Consider the following 23144-nt stretch of genomic DNA (forward strand, 5'->3'; position numbering starts at 1 on the left):
CGGTTCTCATTTTAAGAGACCGCCAGGATCCGCAAACTCCAAGTCATGTTGGCTGCTGCTCAGATGCACCGGCCGCTTCTGCGGAATTGGTTCGAGCTCCGAGCCGCCCCTGGCCCTCGCTCGAGACGGGTGCGGGCTGGCAGGGACCGCAAGCCCATCGAGGTCTTGCAGGAGCGCCGCCGACCCTCGTCGGACGCCCACCGTGCTCGCGGGAACGGAGGCAGGAGGCGCGCCATACGGGGAGCCGGGGGCCGGGGTCGACGACGGACCGCTTCCGCGCCGGTAGCCGCCGCCGGTGCCGCCGCCCGCCTCGCCGTCGAGCAGGCCGCCGACGTCCAGGAAGGACAGGCGCCGCTTCCGCGGGTCGGTTTTCGAGAGCGGGTCGAGCGGGACGAGAAGGTCGTCGCTGTGCTCGCTGTTGCTTGCCCGGCTCGTTGAGCCTTGCCAGTCGACGCCGTACTCTTCGCGGTGCTTGAAGACGGGAGTCGTGGAGAAGTGCTCGGTCGCGGGGCTCCTCGGCGGCTCCTGAAGCTCGGGGTCGACGCTCAGGCCGACGTCTCGCACGAGATCCTCATCGCTGCCCCACTGCTGCTGCAGGGTTGGCCGTCGGGCGCTGCTGGACCGGTCGAAGGAGTCGGCGGCCGAGTTTCGGTGGAATTTTTGCTTCTTGATGCCGCGGTCGCGAACGAAGGAGCCCAGGACGAGGGCGTTGGCGGCGGCCGTGGCGAAGAGCAGCTCGACCGAGGCGAGGAGGGATCGGATCTGCTGGCCGCCGCGTTCCTCCATGGTCCGCGGCAGCCGGTACAAGGTGACGACGACGACAGACAGGCTGAGGGAAAATAGCAGGATGAGGTGGATCTTGCGCTTCAACTTCATCTGACTCCGAACGATGATGGGAATGGGAAAGAAGACGAGCAGGGCGTCGGTGACGACGTTGCAGGTGGTCATGGTGATGAGCTGAACATAGGCCTGCCGGCACTGGCCGCCCGGATCCGGCAGGACTTGCCAGTAGCGACGGAAGGGCGAGCATTCGACCAGCGTGCCGACGACGACGGCGACAAAGGTGAGGGCCAGAGTCAGCCGGATGGCGATCAAGGTCACTTGGTGGGAGCGCGACCAGGTGAGATCGGTCAGTCGTCGGAGAAACTCGAGAATGGCCAACTTGAGAATCCACAGGCTGCAGTGGAGCATGAAAAGTTAGCCCTCGGGGTTGCGAGCGCGAGCGATGGCTCGTTCCAATCGGCGCACCGGCCTTGACGGCAGCGAGGCGAACTTACGTCGCGCCGTAAAAGATCCTGCTGGCGAGGACCAGGCCACTGGCGATGGACTTTTGGCGCAGCTGGGTGGGGGTTAATTCGAGACGGCTGAAATCGGCGTTGTTGGTGCCGTATCGGAGGACGAAATGAAGGCAGACCATGCGCAGGAAGAGCGGGACGAGGGCGAGGGAGGCGATCTTGTCCTCGAGGAAGAGCTTCTCGGTTCGGATGAAACGGCCGACGACGCGGAGGATGATCATGAGGGCGCAGAAGGACGTCATCCACCAGCACACAAGCAGCGTCGGCTTGTCCTCGCGATAGTCCCGGAGAGTCGGGGGATCGGAATAGAGCGTCATGCCGTCGAGGGCGCAGGTCCACGCTCGTCGACCTCCGCAGAGGATTCGACGAGCGAGGAGGGCCGTCGTTCAATTGATGTTGATTCGGTCGCGGGCGCGCACACGACGAGACGTCCGACGCAAGCTCGGCCGGTGCGTGCGGGTGGCGGCGCCGGCTGCTTCAGGACGACATGAAGCCGCAAGCCGTCGGGTCGGCGGATCGGGGTTCGTCGGACGATGGCAACGGCGAGGCGGGGGGTCGGAGGCTATCCGGAAACGACGGCGTGTCGTCTTCGTCTCCGTCGTCGTCCTCTCCGGCCTTGGTCGTGGTCAAGGGGCAACGCCAGGCGCGAGGATCAGTGACGGCCGTACTCGGGCATGCAGGCCAGGGTCCGGTGGAGGGCGAGAGCATGTGCGAGGAGGAGGGGGAACGGATGGAGGAGGCGGCCGGGTGGACGGCCAAGCCCAAGTACATGTATGGCGCGAGCTCGGAGCACAGAGGGATGGGATGCCGTTGCGGAGGCGGCAGGGCAGAGCAGGGCAGTGCAGCGCACCAGAGATTGGGACTCGGAAGCGGTAAGCAGACGACGACGGCGACCGACTGGACGTGTGCGGTAGCACCTGCGCGCACATGGCGCGAGCACCGCGCTCGGCAGCATGGACAAGATATCATGTACCCTGCCAGCGAGGCCGGTGACGTGCATGATTCCCTGCCATGTCGCACCGAAGTGGCAAGCCACTGGTAAGCCGGTCGGGGCCCTGCGACGCATACGAGACCGTGAGCGCTTGTCCTCGGTAGTGATTCGTACAGGCCATTCGCTGCAGACTGCGGAGCCGCCACGGCAGGGTCAGGGTAGGGGGTGCCGGGACAAGGGGCGGACCCATTCGACCAGCCTCGGACGAGCCAGGTGAGGTCCATCCATCACCATCATCATCAGGATGGACTGTGGATCGGACGGAAGCCGAACTGGGCGAAACTGCCGCATGCTGGCCAGGGAAGGCGGGACGCTTCGGCTTTGGCCACGGGCGACGACGAAGGGCAGGGCGGGAACATGCTGCGCGCGCACGAGGATGATGATTGCCGCCGCTCCAGCCGATGGTTGCTGATGGCAGACAGCCTGCTTCCCGTCCAATGCGAGTCCGTATTATTACTCCGTACTCCGCATCCGTACTCGCCGCTGCTGCACTGAAGATGTCGACACGCCTCCCCCACCTTTTCTGCCTGCTGTCTACCTTTCCATGGTTGGGAGAATGAAGGCAGGCCGACCTGACGGAACCCGTTCGTGCTCGGACGGATAGGGACCGTCATGGAGTCGAGACTCGAACTGAGCGACTCGCCGCGAGCCGGTGGCGCCTCGTTGAGCCGACTCGCAGACATGGCAGACACCACTGGCCGTGCAAGGAATCCACGGGCCTCTGCCGACGGTCGAGGATGAGGGGAGGGTGGATGGCTGGCTCCGATTACTTGGTGCGTTCGGGGGTGCACCAAGAGAGCTAGTGGGGATTTGGTGGCTGGCGAGCTGTTCCCTGCGGGCGGAGAGGATGCAAGATCCGCACCTGGTGGAAAACATGTGCTTGTCCACCTACCTCGGGAACCGTGGTATTACTAATTACCTGCAAACACTTTGTAACAGTAACAGTAAGCATCCGTACTTGTGCTCAATATTGCTTGGGTATCCTGCTTGCATTCCGTACCGCACGCAAGAACCGTTCAAGGTGCCGGTGACGACGGACCACAGGTCGAAGTGCGTGCCCTCGTGCGAGGAATCATTGCCGGCGTGCAACGGCGGCCAAGGTAGGAGGGATTCGGCCAAGGCGAAGAAAAGGATGTCGTCCCACGGTAATCGGATATCGTTGGCCCGCATACCCAAAGTGTTCTGCCGTTGCACCCGAGGACTTCAGGCGATGGTTGGGAGGCCGAGGTGGGGATGCCACGATCAGGGTTCAGGAGTCCTGTGCAGGCACGAGCACTGCGTACCCGTACACCTACTCGAGTCGAGCGTCGGACAAGCATGAGCAGCTCAGCATCGGCGGCTGTGTCGTTGGCGACGTATCGGGCCGCCGTCAACCACGGCATCGGTCTCGGTCCAGGCAAGCAACGTGTGACGAGCGGCCAGTCTGCCAATGTCAAGCCTCGCCGTCGCTGATGGTCGTACTTTGTCAGCGCCGCCTCGTTGCTGTACAGTCATGGCACTCGAACCTGTACAAGTACTTGAGTACACCTACTGCAATTATTACAAGCATACCCTGCACAGAGTACAAGTGCTTGTACAGTATTACTCTGTACAAGTGCTTAGCGAGCTGGCGTTGGATACGTGGAAGCTGCCACCTACATGTGCTAGTAGTACGGAGTTGCAAGGTTAGTATTACTGCCTTGCACATACATGAACAAGTATCAATCCATGTGCTTGTACTCCATACTGTATGCTTTGGTTCCACGGGCCCGGACAGCGAACAAAGTAAGTAGGTGTAGGATAGGCACGTACAACTACAGTAAGTAATGCATGAACATGCAGTACATGTCCTGTACTCGGTACGTTCCTCGCTGCAGCACACGTAATACCGAGGAATTATTCGTACACGCACCCGTAATTACTTCATACAGCACGAGTGCTGCATGTTCGAGTACATGCACGTGCTGGCAGGTGCACAGCACTGCATCTGCACTCCCGCCGTTGGCACGCGCAGGGGCAGAGTTCCGCATGGCCAGGGTGCGTCGGGCAGGTCGGTCGAGGTGGCAAATGCGGTCGTCGATCGGTCGATTACGGTACGGCGTACTCCGTAGAATGCGAGCACCTAGCTGCCGTGATCATCACTGCACTTCAGAGCACGAGTACTTATCATTCTCCGCAGAGAACAAGGAGCGAGCCTGTCTCTCGCGCGCCGATCATGGGTGGTTCCTGCCACGCCATGGCATCCATAATGCTCCTTCTCCCACATCCAATCAAGATGCCAAGGGCCCCCAACTGCTCCTTCCGTAGTAGGTATCAGTCCGACCAAGGTACCCAAGCTCTCGTGGGTAACATGCGTCATGCATGCAACAGCGTCCGCTCTGCTGGTGCTGGTATGGGAAAGACGGCGCATGAGGCGGCAGGTAGAAGCCAGGTAGTGGCTGCGGAGTACGCCGTGCTGTCCTCGCGCCTGCCATCACGGACCTGGGGGAGTGATGCCGAACGGAAAGCACGTCCCGCACTTGCACGTACATACCTGCACGTGCATGTCGTCCTGTGCGGAGTGCAGGTCTAGTATTGCCTAGTGCTGCCTTTCTCGCGGGAGCGAGGTTGGTCGGTTAGTACTAGGTAGGCAGTATCCTGCAGGGCGGTCGACGGCACTACGGACTGACAATCACCCGCGGTCGACACCTCGGTGCTCCGACCGCCCCAGACCAACAGCCAGCAGAGTGCCGGGCCTCGAATCGAACGGCGAACCAGCACGGACGCGTGCGCGCCGCACCGGTAGGGGTGTGTTTTGGGAGTGAGTGTGGGCGCATTCATCCTCGTACCGAGTGTTCAATTGAACAGCATCTCCGGAACGGCCAAGTCGATCCGCCGCTTCTCGCTGGCATTGCCTAAACTGGTTCTTTGAAGGCGAAATCCCTGGCTTTCCTTTTCCTCATCGACGACGAGGCTGGAGGGGCGGCCACCTACTTGCACAGGTGGTGGCATGGGTACCAAGTGTCCCGCCGCACGTGGGGTGGAAGTGCTGTGCAAGTCTTTGCCGAGCACTGGGCTCGTACGCAAGCAGGCACGGTGCCTCACGATTTCGGACGGGCACGCCGAGTACAAGTGCTGCAACATGCTGCAGGAGTACATGTGCTGCACGGCGGAGGTCCTACAAGCTACAGCACCAGGTGTGTTGTACTTGAATGGCGCAAGTGATTTGGTCGGTGCCGATTGAACGGGCGGGCATGTACGGAGTAAACAGCAAGTATTACATTGCGAGTACTAATCCAACTTGCCTGAAAGCGGGGTATCGAACGCGACGACCGACCGAATCCCATGTGACGTAAGTACGGTGCTTGTTGATGTGATTCATTGCCTGATTGCTATCATACTTGTACTATACGTGACGCAGTCCTGTGCGGAGTACGTGTACACCATGCAGCACAGTCAGAGCATGGAGCTGTACTAGGTATTATACAGCACCATGCCTGCCTCGTATCTGGTACCTATGTATTACCAAGGTAACGCCAATGTACGTCTACATATAAGTACTTGGGTGTGCTCGTGCTCCCACAAAAGAACAAGCACACCATCAGCAGTCTCAGTTACCTACCGCCAATGAGCAACATACATACCTATCCACGAAGCGCGTGTACATGTACGGAGTTTGTGCGGACCATGTAATATTGTAATACGCTGGCAAGTACGGAGTACGGAGTACGATATCCCGCCCAAGTACTTGTACGGAGTACTACATGTACACATGCATGTCGTCATTCGTACCAGCCCCCCCCTACTCGTAGGACGTACAAACACTGTAACACGGTGTACGTCTACTGGCAATAATTACTCGACCGCTGCACCTTTACGCGGATGCATTGCCCCCGCCTCATTATCATGGCGGCTCAAAAGTGCCGACTCTCCTTGCCCAGCTGGGGCCGCATTCGTCCACCTTGAGCCCATCACACCTCGACGACGGTAGGACAGGTGATTCATATCGCCATCCATCCGGATCGTCGTGCCGCGCTTTTCCGCCGCTGCGACGGCAGCTTCTGGATTGCCACGTTCAAGCAGAATCCCTCCCGTACAAGCGCACGTCCTCATGCTCGGTTCGGACGAGATGGAGAAGGGTGACCTTTCACCATGGCCAACGTTTTCGCCAGCGAGCATGTACTTCCTTGGATATCGGCACTTCACTCGGGGCGGCAATCCTGGTCCACACTCCGCCGTTCGCTCCTTGACCGTCCTTGTGTTGAATCAACGCGTCACCTGCCTGTACCGTGCGAGCGGTGCCCCAGGCCAAGACCGACTTCGAGGCTCGACCCGAGTGAGGCCTGCTCCATAATAGATTGCTGCATCCATCTGCTTTGTGTTGTCTTCATTTTCATCTTTGCCCTCGCCAGCAGCCATTGTTCAAGTGAGGGCTCTCGCGTACATTCAGTAAGGAGTTTTGTGCGACTCAAGCTGTTGTACATGTACTGCAAATTATGAGAATACGGCGTACTTCGTAGTTCAAGCAGGTCGGTGCCTGTAATTACAGGCGAGCACAGACACTGACATGCAAGCACGGTAAATGTACGGATACAGTGCACAAGTAAGCACACGCGTCAGGCCATGTGACGCACCGCACAAGCGAAGCACGACATTACGTGTTCATGCAAGTACATGAACGGCGTGCAACTATGCAGAATGTGCTGCGCACGAGTACCAGTACGGAGCACTCCGAATGGAGTACAGAACGGACCGTTGCTGTGCGTTCCGCTACTCACGTCCCAAGTATACCGACGCCCTACGGACTTGACGATCACTGACCACCATTGCCCTTCACCATACCAACAACGGCCATGGCCGGCGTCGGATGGGCTCATCACCGGCTCCGTCCCCTACCTACGCAGTAGCCAACCTGCATGCCCGACCCATCCTCGGAGCCGTACGCTTGCCTGAGCTCACGACGACTCCGAATGCTGTCCCCGCCTTCGCCTCCCAGGCGCACCGTCCGGGTGGTTGCAATTCTGGCCATAAAGATAAAAAAAAAACCACAGGTTGTTTCGTTCTTTCGCCGGTTTTGGAGGAGGCAGGTTGGCCTTTTTCACCTGTTCAACATCTGCATCAAGGCAAGGCCGGACGAGAACCATTGGGAAGCCTATGCCTTGCGATTTGTTGCCACCCATACTTCCATTCCCGTTCCGAAGCTTTACTACGCCTTCACCCATAAAGGCAATTCCTAAGTACATCGTTATGCGTCACATAAAGGGGGAAATGGCAGCCCAGGATGGATACGCCGTACCGAAGAGTCGAAGACGAAAGTTCTCGAGCAACTGCGCGGCATCATCGAGCCTCGCTCGGTCCCTCCTCCCGACGGGGCCGCCGTTGCCAGCCTCGACGGTGGTCCCTTCTACGACTACCGCTTGTCCAAGCTGCACTGGGGCACGTTCGCCACCGTCCGCAAGTTCCACGAGGCCCTCATCGACGACATCAGTTTGGATACCGAATACACTTCCCTCCCAACATATCTGACGCATTCCGATCTGCTTGCCTTCTATCGACAAGCTGGGAACGAGTTGGTACTGACCCACGGTGAGCTAAGTAGCTTGAACATTTTGCTCCGGGGGGATGAAGTTGTTGGCATTGTTGACTGGGAAACGGCAGAATGGTTTCGGCCGTACCGGGAGTATACCTGTGCGAATAACGTCAACCCGTTGAATCCATTCTGGGCCGACCCCGTCGATCAGTTTCTAACACCAATGCCGGAAGAATTGAAGATGGATACCATCAGACGCAAGTACTTCGGCACCTTCTGGCATTCGGCCATTCCCCCTGCACCTTCATCCTCGACTCTTTGTTGTATGCTGGATGGGTTGAACACCAGAAGCGGTCAAAGTTGTCGCCCAAATCCATCACATGTCCCGCCCTGCAGCGTTTGCCTCATCGTGACCTTGCACTCTGTCGAAATGATGAGACGCACCTTCTTCTCCTCGACGGAGTTTACGGCAGTGTCTGGAATCGAGTCCCTCTTGAAGTTTCTATAGAGGATTTCCCATAATGTTGACTGGCCGGATGCTACGGCGGGCATGATTGAAACAGCTCATTGCATGAGATCAGCTGGGTTGGGCCTGGACACCACTCAAATGCTGCCATGAATATTTAGTCCACCAGGTTCAGACATAGCTCCCGCACGATATCATCAGTCACTGCCGGATCCGCCCTTGTCCAATCGACACTCGTCAAGCACCACCCGGCTGTCTCATCCTGGATGGATGCGATGGCCTGCAGAAAATCGATAACCGATGTCTAGATCCAAGGCCAAGGATGAATCAGGATGCGCCGTGCCTCTTGCTAGCCTCCTGACGTGAACCGCCATAGGATGTGCAGGTATGTCGCTCATCGCGCCCCTCTGGAAGACATGCGAATACTTCTACTCAAGAACTCTACCCATTCATAGATTCATTGCCTCTGACTTGTTATAAAAGCAACTAAGTAGGTCCATCTCCTGCTGCCCATCTCGTGCTGAATTCGCCCCCCTTGAACCTAGTACGCCTTTCATGCGGTTAAGATGGATCATTCGTATCGACAGGAACCGGGTTTATCGTACTGTGCCTTTCCGCCGCCGGACGTCGACCTACGAGTCTCTGCCACGTAGGAAGAATCGGCGTCTGTAGGCGTGCACAATGGTACGTTGTCAGACGTTGACAGGTGGTAGTACGCCAACCGATAGCGCTCAGGTACACTTGACGGAAGCTGCCAATGTACACTCATATAACGCATGCGAAACCTCCGAGTCCGATCTGGGCACGATTCTGACCATCAGTTTAAGCAGTGATGCCAGAGGTGTGAAGGTAGAGACGATCGGATGCCAATGCTTTGGCGTCCTCTATCATTCAGGCTTTCACTGTCGACCGAACCCATCCAGATGACCGATGTAGACGATTTCTAGCATCGAAGATCTGCCACCCATCTCAGTGTGAATGGCATGACTCCTGGAAGGGACGGGAGTGTGTTTTCGTCTGACCAAACACGTCAATTTGCAGGGACTGGCCAGAGCTCTCGCACGATGCCGTCAATCATCGCTCTGTCGGCCGTCGCCCAATCGACGCCCATCAAGCCCCGTCCGTCTGCCTTGTCGTCGATGGATGTAACGCCCCAAAGTTCGTCGATAACGGCCGTCCGCACCCGCGGCCACGGATGGAGTAGGAAAGCGCCGAGCCTCGTGCGCGCCTCCTGCACTCCGGCGGCCGTTGCTTCGCTGCCGGCGGCCCCGTCCACTCCGAGAGAGGCCACGCACCCGTAGACCTTGATGCAGGCCAGCAGCTTCCGAACACTGCCAGATTTGTAGCCCGCCTTCTGCGTCTTCAGGCACAGGCTGCGGAGGTTCACGTGGCGCCATTTCGGGAACAGTCCGCAGTGGAAGAGAAAGGCGACCACTTCCAGCGTCGGAATCACGACGCGATCCTCGCCTCGGGGTGTCCCTATATTTTGCATGAGCCCGGCGCAGACGGAGTCGAGCTTGTCCGGGGATGCCTCGCAAAAGTTTGTCAGTGCCGTGCGGCTGGCCATGACGAGGTCGTCATTGCCCGTGTCGGCCGATGTGACGAAACCGGCGAGCAGCTCGGCCATCCAGGATCCTGCGTTGGCCTTGGCCGCCCGTTCCATTACCGGGAGGAGGCAGTCGAGCGAGCCGAGCGCAAGTAGTGCGTTGAAGTAGAGCGTGGAGGAGGAAGTGAGGGACTCGAACCGTTCGACGTGTCTGAACCGTGTTAGTTGCCGAGGCGGACCGCATGACATTTGCCACGACAAAGGACAACTCCCAAAAAGCACAGCAACAGGTGACTCACTTCGGTTGGAGCGCCAATGCCACGGCCGCTTTGGCTTCAGGTCGCACACGATCCAATTTCTCGGCCGAGAGACGAAGAACGCTGCGGAAGAGCACCTCGATGGATTCCTGTACCCACCTCTCCTGGCACCGCTCCGCGTCGGCCAGGTCCTCCCACAAGACCTGTACGGCACGCAAGGCCTGCAATCGAACGTGGGATCCGACATCGCCACGTGCATTCGTTGTGTAGTCGTCGAGCCCGTCCCGCAGCATGCCAAGGAAGGTCAAGGGTTTGGCCCGGAGCACTCGACTGCGTACGAGGCTCTGCAGAATAGCGACCCTGGTCTCCGTCTCCCCGTCCACCCTCCAGCGTTCGAGTAGCGCCTCGCAAACGGCATCGGTCTCTGCGGTGCTCCGGCTCGCAAGCTCGGCAAGGGGTTGCGCGAGGCTGAGTGCGAGGAAGTAGCCATGGCCCGTGGACGCCGCGCGACCGGCCGGCTTGTTTCGCACCGCGGCCGCCAACTCCTGCAGTGTAGCGGCACGGTCGTCAGGTTTAGAGAAGAGCAGGAGTAGGAGGGCGGCTGCGGCTGCGGGCTCGACCGTTTCGCCCTCGTTTCTGCCAAGCCAGGTTGGGAGGACGACGCGAAGTCTGGAGGTCAAGAGCTCTGTGTCGGCATGCACGACATCTTGCGAGTCGAGAGCGGAGACGAGCTGGAGGTGGCTTCGTGCCATCGAAGGGGTGAGAACACGCTCCCCCGTCACCGCGCTGGCCGTGGACCCGCCCGGCAACGATATTGCCTGGAGGATTGGCAGCGACGAGAGAACAAGCTTGCTTGCTGCCTCGGCGATCAACTCCGGTTTTCGGTACTCGACAGAGGCGCAGTCTTCGAGCATCACAGATACGCTGGCGAGGGCATCGTGCAGCGTGACGGACATGTTCAAGTTGCTCTCCGGACCACCCTCCCGAGCGGCCTGCATCGCTTGCGGCAGCTGGTCGAGGATCGAAGCGAGGCAGAGCAGGAGGCCGTGCCGCTCCTCTACCTGTCGCTTCGCAAGAGACTGGATCCTCCGCGTGATGGCCCTGATGGACGTGTCGACCCGCGACAGAACACCTCCCGGGGCGAGCTTGGACAACTCGGCCTCGGACGCGCCCAAGGCAGCGCCGGCAACTCGCCGGCATGACGCATCGGGGTCCCCAATGCCTCGCCAGCCAAGAATCCCGTCCACGATGGCCTCGCCGTACTGGGGTGAGAGCTTGGTGGCCTTCTTGGCGACCTCCTCGATGGCCCGCGACCTCCTGGCGACGGCGTGGTAGTCGACCGTCTGGACGACGGCAATGCCGTGCTCGACAGTGTTGGGATGGCGGCCGATGAGCTCCTGCAGGGCGGCCGAGGCGCCGCGACGGATGTTGCCTGCGGGATCCAGTGATGCCGTGGTGACGAGCTCAACGGCCAGCAGCTGCAGGATGGACGTGCCGGACCGGCATGCTTTGGCGGCGAAAATGGACTTTGTCGGGACGGCGAGGAGCTCGTCGGTCGTGTACCGACGGGCAACGGCCCAGATGCCGAAGCAGGCGGCATCACGAACGTTGGATCCCACACTGCCACCGGAGGTGCTGCGCTGCTCAAAGGAGAGCCCGAGGAGGAGGGCGTGGATGATGTCGGGAAGCTGGCTCGCGGGTGGCGATCGCCGATACAGCAGATGCGAGAGGGTGAGCGTCAATCCATGCCACTCGAGGTGGCTGACGGCCGACAGGTTGCGGACCGGCTTGACGGCGTCGCCTCCCGTCGGCTTGGCCCACAAGACGTTTCGGTTCAGGGACTCCAGCACGGCGTCGACGACCTGCGAGGCCATGGCGGGGTCGAGCTTCAGCGTGACGATGCTGAGGGCTTTGCTGGCAGACAGACGGACGGGGGTATCGCCATCGGAGACGCTCTCGAGGAGGTAGCCGATGATGGTCTCGATCATTTCCGTCGTCGCCACGTCTTCCGTCCTCCTGCGAAGGAGCGAGACGGCGACGGAGCGGACGAGCTTGACGATGATCTTTCGCACGAGAGCGAGGGGGAGGAGCAGTTTCGAGAGCTCATCTTGGCCCGTCGCGATGCCGTGGACGAGGTGGAGGATTTTGGGGAGATGCTCGTCCATGTCCGACGTCTCGGCCGAGGAGCGCAGCAGGCCGGCGAGGAAGCACAAGACGCCGATGTAGAAGAAGGTTGACGCAGGGGATTCGTCCTTTTGCAGCCGGAGAGATGCAAGCGCCCAGCCCACCAGGGCGTCGAGAAGGCCGAGCCGCTGCATGTCTCGACGCATGGCCACCCTGACGAGCAGCGCCTTGGCGGCGTCCATTTCCCTCCCAGGGACGGCGAGGTACTTGACGGCCAGGGGAATGACGCGCATCGTGATGGCCGGGAGATTTTCGGGCCACCGGAGCCCGCGTATGTCCGGCAAGTCGGCGTCGTCCAGGTCGACGGAGGAGATGGTCGAGAGGTCAAAGGGGGCCAGCAGCTGATGGGACAGCCACAGCATGACAAGGTACCTCTGCTCCCACCGCCAGCACCCGACGGCATCCGTCTCGTCGGCGGCCCGCGCACGCTCCTCGGCCTCCTCCATGTCGGATAGAAGAAGCTCGAGATATCGGGTCTCGACGTTGAGGAAGCGAAGGATCACCTTTTCGCCGCGGACCTTGCAGAAGGCGTAGAGGATGCGGCAAATGGCGTGGTCGAGGGGGAAGAGGAAGGCCGAGCGGGCGTGGGAACGCTTCATCCGGGGACGCCCTTGGGCGTACTCGAGATAGGCGTCGGCGAGGAAAGGAATCCACTTGGCGAGATGGGGATCGAGAAGTTGGGGGAGTTCCTGGAACCAGTCGAGGACCTGGCACGGGGAGCCCACGTCAGGGCCTTCGGCGACGGGGAGGAGGGGAGGGGATGACGTACGGCCGTCGTCGCGTCAAGGGTCTCGCTCACGCGGACAAAGGAGCGGATTCGCATGCCGCCATGACCGTCGGCCTTTCGGGGGAGGGAGGTGATGGCGCCATCGAGGTCGACGAGCAGGTCGGCCGAGATTTTCTGAAGCTTGACGTCGAGCTCGGCTTCGGGCGCGTCCATGGCTGTCTCGGGCCGGACGAGGGGAGAATGGATGCGGATTCCTTCCGCTGCTTTACCGAGAAGAAGACGGCGGCTCGAGCGAGGGCATGTCGATGGTGGCAGGCAGGTGTAGGGCGTCAGCTTCCAGGCAGCAGCAGCATGGCCGTCCAGGATGGGAAGCGAATGGGACGATGGCTATTCCGGCGCAGGATTCGTCATCAAGAAGAGGAAAAGGAGTATCCGGTTCCGACGGTGAAGATGAGCATTTAGGAAAGCATTCTTGCGGCAGGTTTGGAGCTGCTCTACTCATGCTTGTGGCTGCTGTAGTTTGACGATGCCCCTCGTGTGAAGCTATGGGAGGTCCGACGTGAAGATGTTTGCCCTGATCAGTGATGGCTCCGGCCCTTGCCCACATTGAAAATTGGCGGGGTAATTTCCTTTGCACCCGGTATCGTCTCGTGCCGACTGGCAGTACATGTAAGTACTTACTGTACGGAGTACTCTGTGCGGCGAGCTAGGTACCTGGCAGGGCGATTTCCTTTGTGCCTGGTACCGTCTCGTGCCAGCGAAAACTTAGTACTAACCCAGCAATACCCAGTAACACCTACCTGTAATTACCTGATACTGTAGTACGGAGGATACTCTACAGGAAGTTGCATCGAGTGACCCTTTCAACCCCGACACTTTTCGTGCCTTTTTACCAGCAAACTGGCCGAGAAGTACAAGTACAGCACAGCGGAGGACATACGGAGTATTACAGCGCGGCACTATTATACTACTTGTACTTGAGTATGTACGTAGGTACTAGGTAGGCACTCACATGTACTGTGGGTACGGAGTGCTGATGTAAGTACTGTAGTTGTACAGCACACCAGGTGCCTACCTAGGTTACTAGGTAGTAAGTAACAAGGTAATTACTACTGGCAATTGCCTACCTGCCTTAGTACCTTAGTACCTACCTAGGTAGTAGGTTGGTACTACAACTACAAGGACCGGGTAATACAGCACTACGGTACGGAGTACAGACTGAGGAGTGCTGCACAGGGCAGTACTCATACACGGCAAACATGGGTACCTACGGAGTACAAGTACAAGGTTTTACATACTTACAGCACTGAGGTACTGAAATACTCTAGTACGTACATGCACTGAGCAATACAGCACTATGGAGTACGGCACCATGGACCACGGAGCATTCTGTACTAATGTACAGCATGCCACTGCCAGTTGACGTCATCACTTTTGCGACTTGCACTTGCAACTCGCGGGCGGTGAATTTCTGCATAATGAATGGACAATGACGCAACGACTGGTCAATACTGAATGGCTGGTCAATACTGAATGGTTCAGGTGGGAAGCTCATCGGCAGAGGCCGGTGACGAAATCGGCCAATGGGCACGCAAGGAAGGCAGGAAAAAGCGGATCTCAATGAATCGTTCTCGTTCTTCGGGAGACGTGCCATAAAATATGCACATAAGTACGTATCATGCGGACTCAAGAGAATGTGTCGTCATTGTCCACCCTCCGAAGTGCGTCATCTAAGTATATCTGAGACGAGCTTCCGCATAGTGTTCGCGCCTGGCCGGGTAGAGGTTCATATTAGTTGCCAAGATGAATCACGCTAGCGGCTAACCCTGGGATGCTTGCGCTAGGTACTGAGTACATCAAGCAGGTACCGATTCTGATCCGTACTGTACTGTACAGGGTACGGAAAAAAGTATACTCCGTAGTACTTTACACAACTACATGAGGCAGGCCGAACGGCCGAGTGCACGTGCCGCAAGCTTTACATGGCGGAACGCGCATAGCGTACGCTCAGGCGCTGTACGGTCTGCTTGTTCGGTACAGCAAGGGCAACTGGACGTGCAAAAAGTAGCCGCATCGGATTCCTTGACGCACAGGGAGCTTCTGGGATAATGTACTTATTCAAATTCATATTCAAGTGCGCACCACCGCGGCGGCCGGTTCCGTACCTAGCTCAGGAGCATGTATCTAGAGGCCGAAGCCGTTCCTGCGGCGTGCCAACACGAGTCGATATGTATCCATCCATATGAGCACACATTTTGGGCTAGAAAAAAAAAGACATTCGTCAGGGTCTTCGAGTGCGCCTTGGTACTCCGTACTCGCCGGCATGTCGTATAGTAGGTCAATGGAAAGCAGCGGGGCGAACAACATAAACACGCACATCCAGCTCCGACTTGCTTTTGGTATAAGAAAAATAAGATGAGACAGGAAGAAAAAAAGGCTTTGCAGGGGTGGAACGAGGAAAAAGAGGCGCAAATGCGGATGCGTGCGAGGTGGCAGTTCCGTGCTATTGCAGGACGGAAATGGCGGCGACGAGGGCGTCGAGGGCGCTGCTCTGCGTCTGCCCCGTCGCCTTGATGTAGGGGCCCGCCCAGGCGATGCCGAGGCTGGCCCTGTTTCGGTCCCTCTGCCAGATGGAGTCGGCGTTCCTGATGATGAAGTCGGCAAACTCCCTGCGCGGGGCCACCTTGTGGAGGTAGGCCAGGTTGCGCACGTAGATGCCCTTGAACTGGGCGCCGTCCCGGCCGCAGTTGCCGGGCTTGAGCTCGCACTTGTCCGTCTCGATGAGGATGCCTTCGGCGTTGGAGAGGGCCTTCATCGAGGCCATGGCCAGCGTCACCGCCCTGTTGACGTACTGCTGGTCGCGGGTGATGGTGCTCAGCTCGGCGAGAGCGCCGAGGATGACGCCCTGGTTGTAGCTCCACGTCTGCAGCCCGTTGTTCTTGCAGTGCTCGTCGAGGCCGTCGTTGATGAGGTTCTCGCCGTTGATCATGCCGGAGCCGTTGAACCAGGCCCACTGCGCCAGGGCGATGTCGAGGTACATGCGGTTGTCGGGGATGCGCTTGGCCAGCGAGGTGGCGACGGCGAGGTAGAGCTCGTTGGCGACGGCGTTGACGTACTTGCGCTCCTTGCTCCAGTAGATGCCTCCGCAGGGCGTGTTGAGGCCGGTGCGCATGTCGTCGAAGACGTCGATGGCGGCGACGAGGTATTGCCTCTGCCCCGTCACGTCGAAGGAGCGTATGAGGCCGAGGGCCCACCAGCCCTCGTCGTCGTAAAAGTCGTTGCGGAAGTCGTCGAAGCCTCGCTTGCCGAGGAAGTCGCGCTTGGACATGCAGCCGCTGTGCGCGTCGATGCAGTACGTCGACGAGGGCAAGCCCATCTTGTTGACCACCTTGGACGTCTGCACCATGGTTTTTTGCGCCTGCACGAACGTGTTGTTCATGTAGCCGCCGAGGTTGAGCCTGTTGGCCTCGGGCAGGCGGAGCCTTGTGAAGTCGGCCAGCGTCGTCAGCGCGTTGCCGCTGTTCCACCAGGCATCGTCCCAGATGCCCGTGTTGACGTTGTAGAAGAGGCGGTTGAGCGTTTGTATCGCCGCCATGGATGCCTCGACGTAGAATTGGACGGGCATGGCGGCGTCCGCCGAGGGTGATGACGCGAGAAGGGTGAGGCCGACGGCGAGGGCGCCTCGCCAACCTGACGGGCCGCGTACCATGGTATGTGCTTCGGATTCGGATTCGGATTCGGAATCGTTGTCGTTGTCGATGCCGTCGCGGCCGCTCCCGAACTGCGGAGCAGTAAAGAAGGGAAAGGAGCCGGAGGAGGGGAGATGGAGGTGAAGGAGGAGGAGGAGGTAAAGGAGGAGGGGAAGAGAAAGCGGAGAGGGAGGAAGAGCGAGGGAGCCGATGGTTTCGAGATGGATGGGCAGGCAAGCGTCCTATTGTCTGTATGCGAAACGGATTGCCGTTCGCCGCGAGGCCTATGTAAGCTCGGCAAACAAAGGGCCGGTTCGATAAAAGGTCGTATGTCGAACGAGTTCCGGTGAATCAGGTGCACATGGGAAGGAAACAAAGTCGAACCGATGCTATGACCACGTGAAGGAGTCTCAAGCTTCGACCTGGCTGGATATGGGAGAAGGGAGAAAGCAGAAGCAGAGGAGGAGGAGGAAACGGCAGGCAAGGTGAATTATATCAGAGTCCTGCTCTCCTCCTTCTCTGCTCCTCCTCCGCCTCCGTATCGGAGAGACGGTATCAAGTTGGACAGTTGATGCCGCCATTCGGGAACCATGTGGGCCGGCCAGCAGGGGTGGTGGAGTGGTCGGGGGGGTGGCCGGGGGGAGGGGGTCGAGGGGATGGAGGGGCGGCTACGCACAGCGGGCGGGAGCCAGAGTGGGATCGCAGCGACCATCACCGGGTCTTGGCGGCGGGTGATGGCAGCGCTCGCCGTCTCATCGGCCGGCTGGCTTGCGCCTGGCACGAGGCTATGCCGTGCGTCAGGTCAGGCACTCGACGCCGTCCGGTGCACCTCGTCGAGGCGGGAAGCTGGTGGCATCCGCCGTCGCCGTCCTCGCCCCGTGCTCCCGCCGCTCCGTCCTCGCGAGCGCTTCCCGTGCTCCCGGAAAGGCGCGATGCATGGGCATGAAGAGGGGGACGTCGTCGACTCGGAATCGATGGTTGGTAGGGACATTTCCCATGCGCATGACGAAGTGCCGACGACCATCGCTTGGCTTCGATTCATCCATGGGCCTGGAGTGGAGCGGATGGAGCCTCCTGATTGGTGCGCGAATCAAGATAATATTGAAGGTGCTCGGCGTTGGCGAGCCCTGACGCCGCTTAGGGCTGGCAGCGTCGGCGTGGCGCACAGGGGTTCCCTTTGAACCACGTTTTCCTCGAAGCGTCTGCTGGTACCTAGTCGTCGATGGCTGTTTCGGATCGAGATGGATGGACGATGCGGCTTTCCTTTGCCATTCCATTGCTGTCGTGCGCCGACCCTTGTCCATTGTGCATGGGGAGGGGGGGAGGGGGGGGGGCTGTTCGCCTTCGGACGCCGTACCCGCCTATCGCCTTTGCACTCTACCAGCCCCTCCCAGACGATAGGCAGGTACCTGTCAGGGTGCGCAAGTACGTACAGTAGCTCGATTTGCGTACCCGCTGCCATTCACCGACGGACGGCCTCCTACCAACGCCTCTCATAATACGACCCTACTAGGGATCCATTGCGAAACCTGTTACAGCCCAGTCGAGAATGCGACAGTTGTGCTTTGCATGGCCGAGTGAAAATGCAAGCGCACGCTGCGAGGTCGTGTCGATGAGGGTGCGCACGCGTATTGCCTCGTGGGTATCGCCTCATGAGTACTGCCATATGAGTATTGCCATATGAGTATTGCCTGCATCACCTCAACAATGGAACGGCATCCTCGTCCTACCCCAGGAGCCGTACCGTAGGCAGAAGACCTGCACTGTGGTCTGCAAGTGCTGTGCAAGTATGTGCACGCATTCATGTGTTAATCATGCGCTGATGCGCGATGCGCACTGCCAGTGCACGTAGGGCGCGTTCAAAATAACTGCGCAAGTAATACTCCGTACTTGCATGCAGTGCTACGACCAGCTACCACGTGTGTGGTAGTTCTTCAGTGCTATGCTAGTACTCCATATTGCTGGTTGCCATCATGGTTGATCCCGGTAGCGCCTATTTAGGTGGTGGTCGGTACTTCGTGTTGGCTGTCGTGGATCGAGAAGGAGGGGGGGTTGGCCCTGGAGGGGGGCTGGCCCAGGGGTTGGGGGTGTTGCCCGCCTGAATCATGGACCTACGGACGCCATCCAGCCCGCCTACAGATGCTAATTCAACTGTGCCGAAAAGACAATTATAGCGTCTCCGCGTACCTGCAAGTCTGCGCTTTGCTCCGCACGACCACCAGCACCACTGTACTGGAGCGCTGGCTGGCTGCTAGGTTGGTAGTATCCTCGGCCTACTCTGTGGACCACCTGCTCTCTAACATGCTAGGGCGGCGCCCTCGTTTCCCTCTTGTTTCTCCGTTTGTGTGGAAACGCCCAACGAACACACGGCAAGTTGAGGCGCAGACCCAAGGAAACGAAAGGCGCTCGGGATCGATCGTGCGTCGTTTCCCGCAGGGCGAGCATGTGCGCGACCTTGAGTTTTCTTGCTGCTTGTCAAACCGATGCCTGGCCTGCGTCGGCATGGGCGGACGAACAGCGCGCCGGACGCGCGCGTGATGATGGCATGCCGTCTGCCGCGTCACGGGAGGGAGAGACGGGGAGGGCTCTTTTGGTTGATTGATTGATTGTGGTATCGCCGTTGACCGACCTCGGTCCTTTTGCCCAACTGTCAAGTGCCGTGCATCACGCATCGCTCGTCCTCCTCGTCCGGCGCATGCATCGTCATGACTGGCACATCGTGACCGGACAGACGGTGGGCGGACCAAAACTCGCGCACGCAACGTCCGGCACGTCGCACACATGGCCCCGTGGCCCTGCAGGTTGACCGAGGGCGACGGCGCATCGTCGTCGCCTTTGTTGGCAACGCCGGCGTTTACTGCGCTTCCCCGTCCGGATTCGACTTGTGTAATGGGGTCTGTGAGTGGTCATCTGCACCACGCCGTGCTCCCTCCCGCATCCTGCTGTGCTCGAGAGACGAATGCGGACACGAGGATGGATGCTGGTACACGGTAATCGCCTTGCCGTCGCGGCCATCTGCTCTGCGTGTACGTACCAGAGTCAATGGAGCAACGTCCACGTCATTCACGCCCCATACCGGTGCCGCGAGAGTTGTTTCAGACGCACCTACCGTCGGGTCTGCCGATCATCGACCGTCACTCCCGTGTCGAGCAAGAGTCCCCATTCCTCCCTCGACCCCGTTGGCATCGGTGACATGCTGCCGGGAGCCCAAGGTCGAAACCCGACTGCTCCCGCGCGCAAGGATCAAATGGAACGTTGACTCATCCACCACCACCACCACCACCAACGTTGCGACTCTTCATCGCTGGTGTTACGCACCTGCTTCCGTACTAAACGTCGCGTGGCTCAGATGAGCCCCCTTCCCCTTTCGCCCCCGACGGAAGGCTCTGACGGACGGTGCCTCACCGCACTCGTCACCCGCGCCGCCTCTCGCGCTCGACGCTCGCACAGCAGCCCGAGCCGCCCGCCAACTTTGTACGAGCACGTGTCCGTCACCTGCGAGCTTGGAATCCGGGCAGAGTCCAAACGCGCGGCAACGCCGTCATGCGGCCCCGCGGCAGCCGGCGCGTCCGATCCCTGCTTTTGTCGCTTCGTCGTCTGCCTTGGCCACACGACGACGGCTCTGTGCGTGGCTGGCCGTGCCCTCCGCCTTTGGCACGTGCCAAGGATGCTGATGCCGCTGATGCCGCCGTTCGTCCGCCCACGAGAAGGCCAGCACAGCCTATCCGACGCGATGCGCAAGACGTCGTCCCACCGGCGATCGGTGACGTGGTCGACCAGCGCAGCACCTGCCGCAGGAGCAGGGATGGCCGGGAAGGGGCGCGGCCGTCTGCTTCGCCGTCCGTCGACGACCATGCCATCCAGGGCCTCCGCCGCCACGACGAAAGTCTCACCGCATCGCGACCCATCGCTGAAGAAGGCATGGCCGTGGCGACGGCAAGCGGACAGGTAGGTATCTTTTGGTTGCCAGTCCCGCGAGCTCAGCTCCCCGACGATCCCGGCGTCGGCGTAGTCATGGCGTCCGCGCCAATCCGTCGTCCACCTCTTTGCCCCCGGCGTCTGCAAAGCCAACGCTCGTTTGTGCGTCAGCTGCCTCGGGAACCTAGGCGGAATCCATATCGCTCGCTGCTGCTCGTCGAATCGGCGACGCTTGCCGGCCGGCCGGAGGGACGCCGCGCCGAAAATATCGACAGCATGCCCGACGGCTTGTTCTTTTCGCTCGACAGGCTGGCCGCGCGGTCGGAATGCTCGGCCGTTGGCTCGTGCACCGTGCTCGTGTCGATGAATGCCCGTGGGAATATTCCCCATTGACCCTTTGCATTGATGCCCGACCAGCACCAGTGCTCGGCCTTTGTCCCTGGTGGCCGTCAATCCTCTCCTCTGCTTGTCTTGGTCGCTGGGTTTACTCACAGCCGATATTGGTAATGGTTTCGTTCTTGTCAAACCTGAGCCAGTCCCCCCTTTCCTTGTCCTTGGGCGAAAACTTCCACCTCGCCCTGGCCCTGACGTGACTCGTTCCGTCCATGCTGATGTCGTCGGCGGGCGGAGGGTCCAGCTTGATCAAGTCGGTCGGCACCGAGGCGAACGTGCCGTCGTGCCAGGCGACCATCCAGTCGCCACCATACTTGGGCGGCCACGCGATGCCGGTCAGACGAGCTCCTCGGGCCAGTTCCAATGCCTCGGTGCGGTCAAAGGGCAGCTTCTGGCCGTACACCCGCCTCGCCTGCGCCTTGGCCACTCCGGTCGGCTGGCCAGCAATCTCCGCAGCGTGCTCATGCGCCGGGTGAGCCGCGGGCGCTTGCGTGAAATGGAGATCGTAGTCGTTTCGCACGTGATCCGGCATCTCGGGTCCATCCACGACGGTAATGCCGGGCACTTCGGGCAGCGGCCGTGGGTGACGCGCCAGGTGGGCGAAAAGGGCCTTTGTGGTGAAGAAGACGGTGGCGTCGCTTTCGTCGAGGGTGCGACCTTGACGTATGCAAAACAAGCAGCCGTAATGGACGTCGTCGGCCCTCTTCGCGGCGAGGTGACTCTTTTGCAGGAAGCGAAGACGGTATCCGATATCGGATTTGCTGTGGTTGCCCTCCTCTGTCGAGAACGTGAGTTTCTGTCCCGTCGCCTGACCAAGGTAATGCCTGCGTGGAACAGGCAATGTCTGCGAGCAGAAGAGTGCGGAAACGTACCTCGACAAGTCAGGTCCATCTCCATCTGGCTGAAATCGAGTTCGTAGAGGCAGCTGGTGCACCGGGCGACGGTCCGAAGGAAGGCTCTCCTGACCGGTTTCTGCGTCCTCCGGACGCCAATGTCACCCCTGATGGCCTCCTTTGCGCCCTCGCAGAACCCCTTGTGGTGGAAGAAAGAGCTGGTGGGCCTGATGGCACAGTCTCCGGTCGGAGTGTGCGTACCGTCGCTCACGCTCGTGGCCGGAGTCTCGACGGGAATTAACCCTGCATCCATTTCGGATCGGGGGATGATGCGTGCCGAAACTTCAAGTCCGGGTTCGAGCGGGTGGACCGCGCACGGGGCCGGTGGGCGATACGATGCTCCAGGTCGCGTGGTATAGTTGCTGGAGGTGGCGGGCATCGGCAGAGCATTGTCGGCTTCATGACTCATGGTGATATGCTGCTGGAGGCCCTCACTGGCTGCGCTGGGGACATATTCGGCAGCCGTCGCTTGAGGGCGACCGAATCGCTGCGACTGCGGCTGCAAGGGCAAACGCCGAGCGGGCGGGAGCTGGGGGAGTGGCTTCACCGCTCGCTCGGCCAGCTCCTCCTCGGGGATGGGTTCCGTCAAGTTGGAGCGTCTCGTGCGGAATGAACGGCCGAGCACGGAGTTGGATGAGCAGACGCTGCTCGAGGATTGGCGGCCATCGTCGCTGTCGTAATCAGATGCTGTGCTGCAGCTCGGAGCAGGTAGAGGGGCCGGCGAAATTCCGTTCTGGCCGGCATTCCACAGAGACATGGCCGGATCGACGGGAGACTCAGGTCTGACAGCGATGGGGCAGCGCCGAGGCGAGCCGTGACCTCGTCGTTGGTCACCAAACAGCGGCGCAACACGGGGATTCCAGGACCTCATCAGTGGCAGCTGAGCTGGCTGTACCGGCAGCAACGGCTGGGCCTCGGTTTGCGGCACACTGGCCGTCGTGCGCTCGAGATCGGTACTCGCCTGGCTCACGACGAGCCTGTGCAAGTCACTCGTTGCATCTTCCACCGCGCGAAGGGGGGAAGTGGGGGAGCCAACGAGGGAGCTTCCGGCAGATCCCGGGTCAGGCATGGCCATGTCCATGGCCATCGGGTGATGCAAGTTCGCCTCCGGCTGGCAAGGCAGTGCAGGCACGATACGTGGCGACGAGGGCGGCGACAGGCGAGGCGGGCACGGCTCGAGGTTGTGCCTAGGCGCGGGTCCGAAGCTCATTCTCGTGAGGATTTCGAACATTTTTGGCGCCGCGCTGCGGCATAGGGATTGCAGCTCAGAGTACCTTTCGATGTCGAAGCTGTCGAG

The 23144-nt window shown here is 60.0% G+C and overlaps 5 protein-coding genes across 5 annotated transcripts; all 5 read right to left on the reverse strand.

Moving 5' to 3' along the window:
- Nucleotides 1–6: 6 nt before the first annotated feature.
- DCS_00524 (integral membrane protein) lies at nucleotides 7–1612 on the reverse strand (the record flags this gene model as incomplete). The annotated part of the gene is made up of 2 exons (XM_040797863.1): nucleotides 7–1177; nucleotides 1278–1612. The coding sequence occupies 2 exons, from the start codon at nucleotides 1610–1612 to the stop codon at nucleotides 7–9; spliced, it is 1506 nt and encodes a 501-aa protein (XP_040658746.1).
- A 5884-nt stretch (nucleotides 1613–7496) lies between these two features.
- Nucleotides 7497–8326, reverse strand: DCS_00525 (uncharacterized protein; the record flags this gene model as incomplete). Its single annotated transcript, XM_040797864.1, has 2 exons — nucleotides 7497–7820; nucleotides 8219–8326. The coding sequence occupies 2 exons, from the start codon at nucleotides 8324–8326 to the stop codon at nucleotides 7497–7499; spliced, it is 432 nt and encodes a 143-aa protein (XP_040658747.1).
- A 944-nt stretch (nucleotides 8327–9270) lies between these two features.
- DCS_00526 (uncharacterized protein) lies at nucleotides 9271–13167 on the reverse strand (the record flags this gene model as incomplete). The annotated part of the gene is made up of 3 exons (XM_040797865.1): nucleotides 9271–9997; nucleotides 10086–12934; nucleotides 12997–13167. The coding sequence occupies 3 exons, from the start codon at nucleotides 13165–13167 to the stop codon at nucleotides 9271–9273; spliced, it is 3747 nt and encodes a 1248-aa protein (XP_040658748.1).
- A 2290-nt stretch (nucleotides 13168–15457) lies between these two features.
- DCS_00527 (uncharacterized protein) lies at nucleotides 15458–17947 on the reverse strand (the record flags this gene model as incomplete). The annotated part of the gene is made up of 3 exons (XM_040797866.1): nucleotides 15458–16885; nucleotides 17320–17417; nucleotides 17473–17947. The coding sequence occupies 3 exons, from the start codon at nucleotides 17945–17947 to the stop codon at nucleotides 15458–15460; spliced, it is 2001 nt and encodes a 666-aa protein (XP_040658749.1).
- Nucleotides 17948–19988: 2041 nt separating this feature from the next.
- On the reverse strand, nucleotides 19989–23078 carry DCS_00528 (uncharacterized protein; the record flags this gene model as incomplete). Its single annotated transcript, XM_040797867.1, has 4 exons — nucleotides 19989–20732; nucleotides 20792–21000; nucleotides 21054–21731; nucleotides 21827–23078. 4 exons carry the CDS (start codon nucleotides 23076–23078, stop codon nucleotides 19989–19991), a joined length of 2883 nt encoding a protein of 960 aa, XP_040658750.1.
- Between the last annotated feature and the right edge of the window lie 66 nt (nucleotides 23079–23144).

Source organism: Drechmeria coniospora, chromosome 01 (assembly GCF_001625195.1).
Source record: "Drechmeria coniospora strain ARSEF 6962 chromosome 01, whole genome shotgun sequence".
NCBI classification, from domain to species: Eukaryota; Fungi; Ascomycota; class Sordariomycetes; order Hypocreales; family Ophiocordycipitaceae; genus Drechmeria; species Drechmeria coniospora.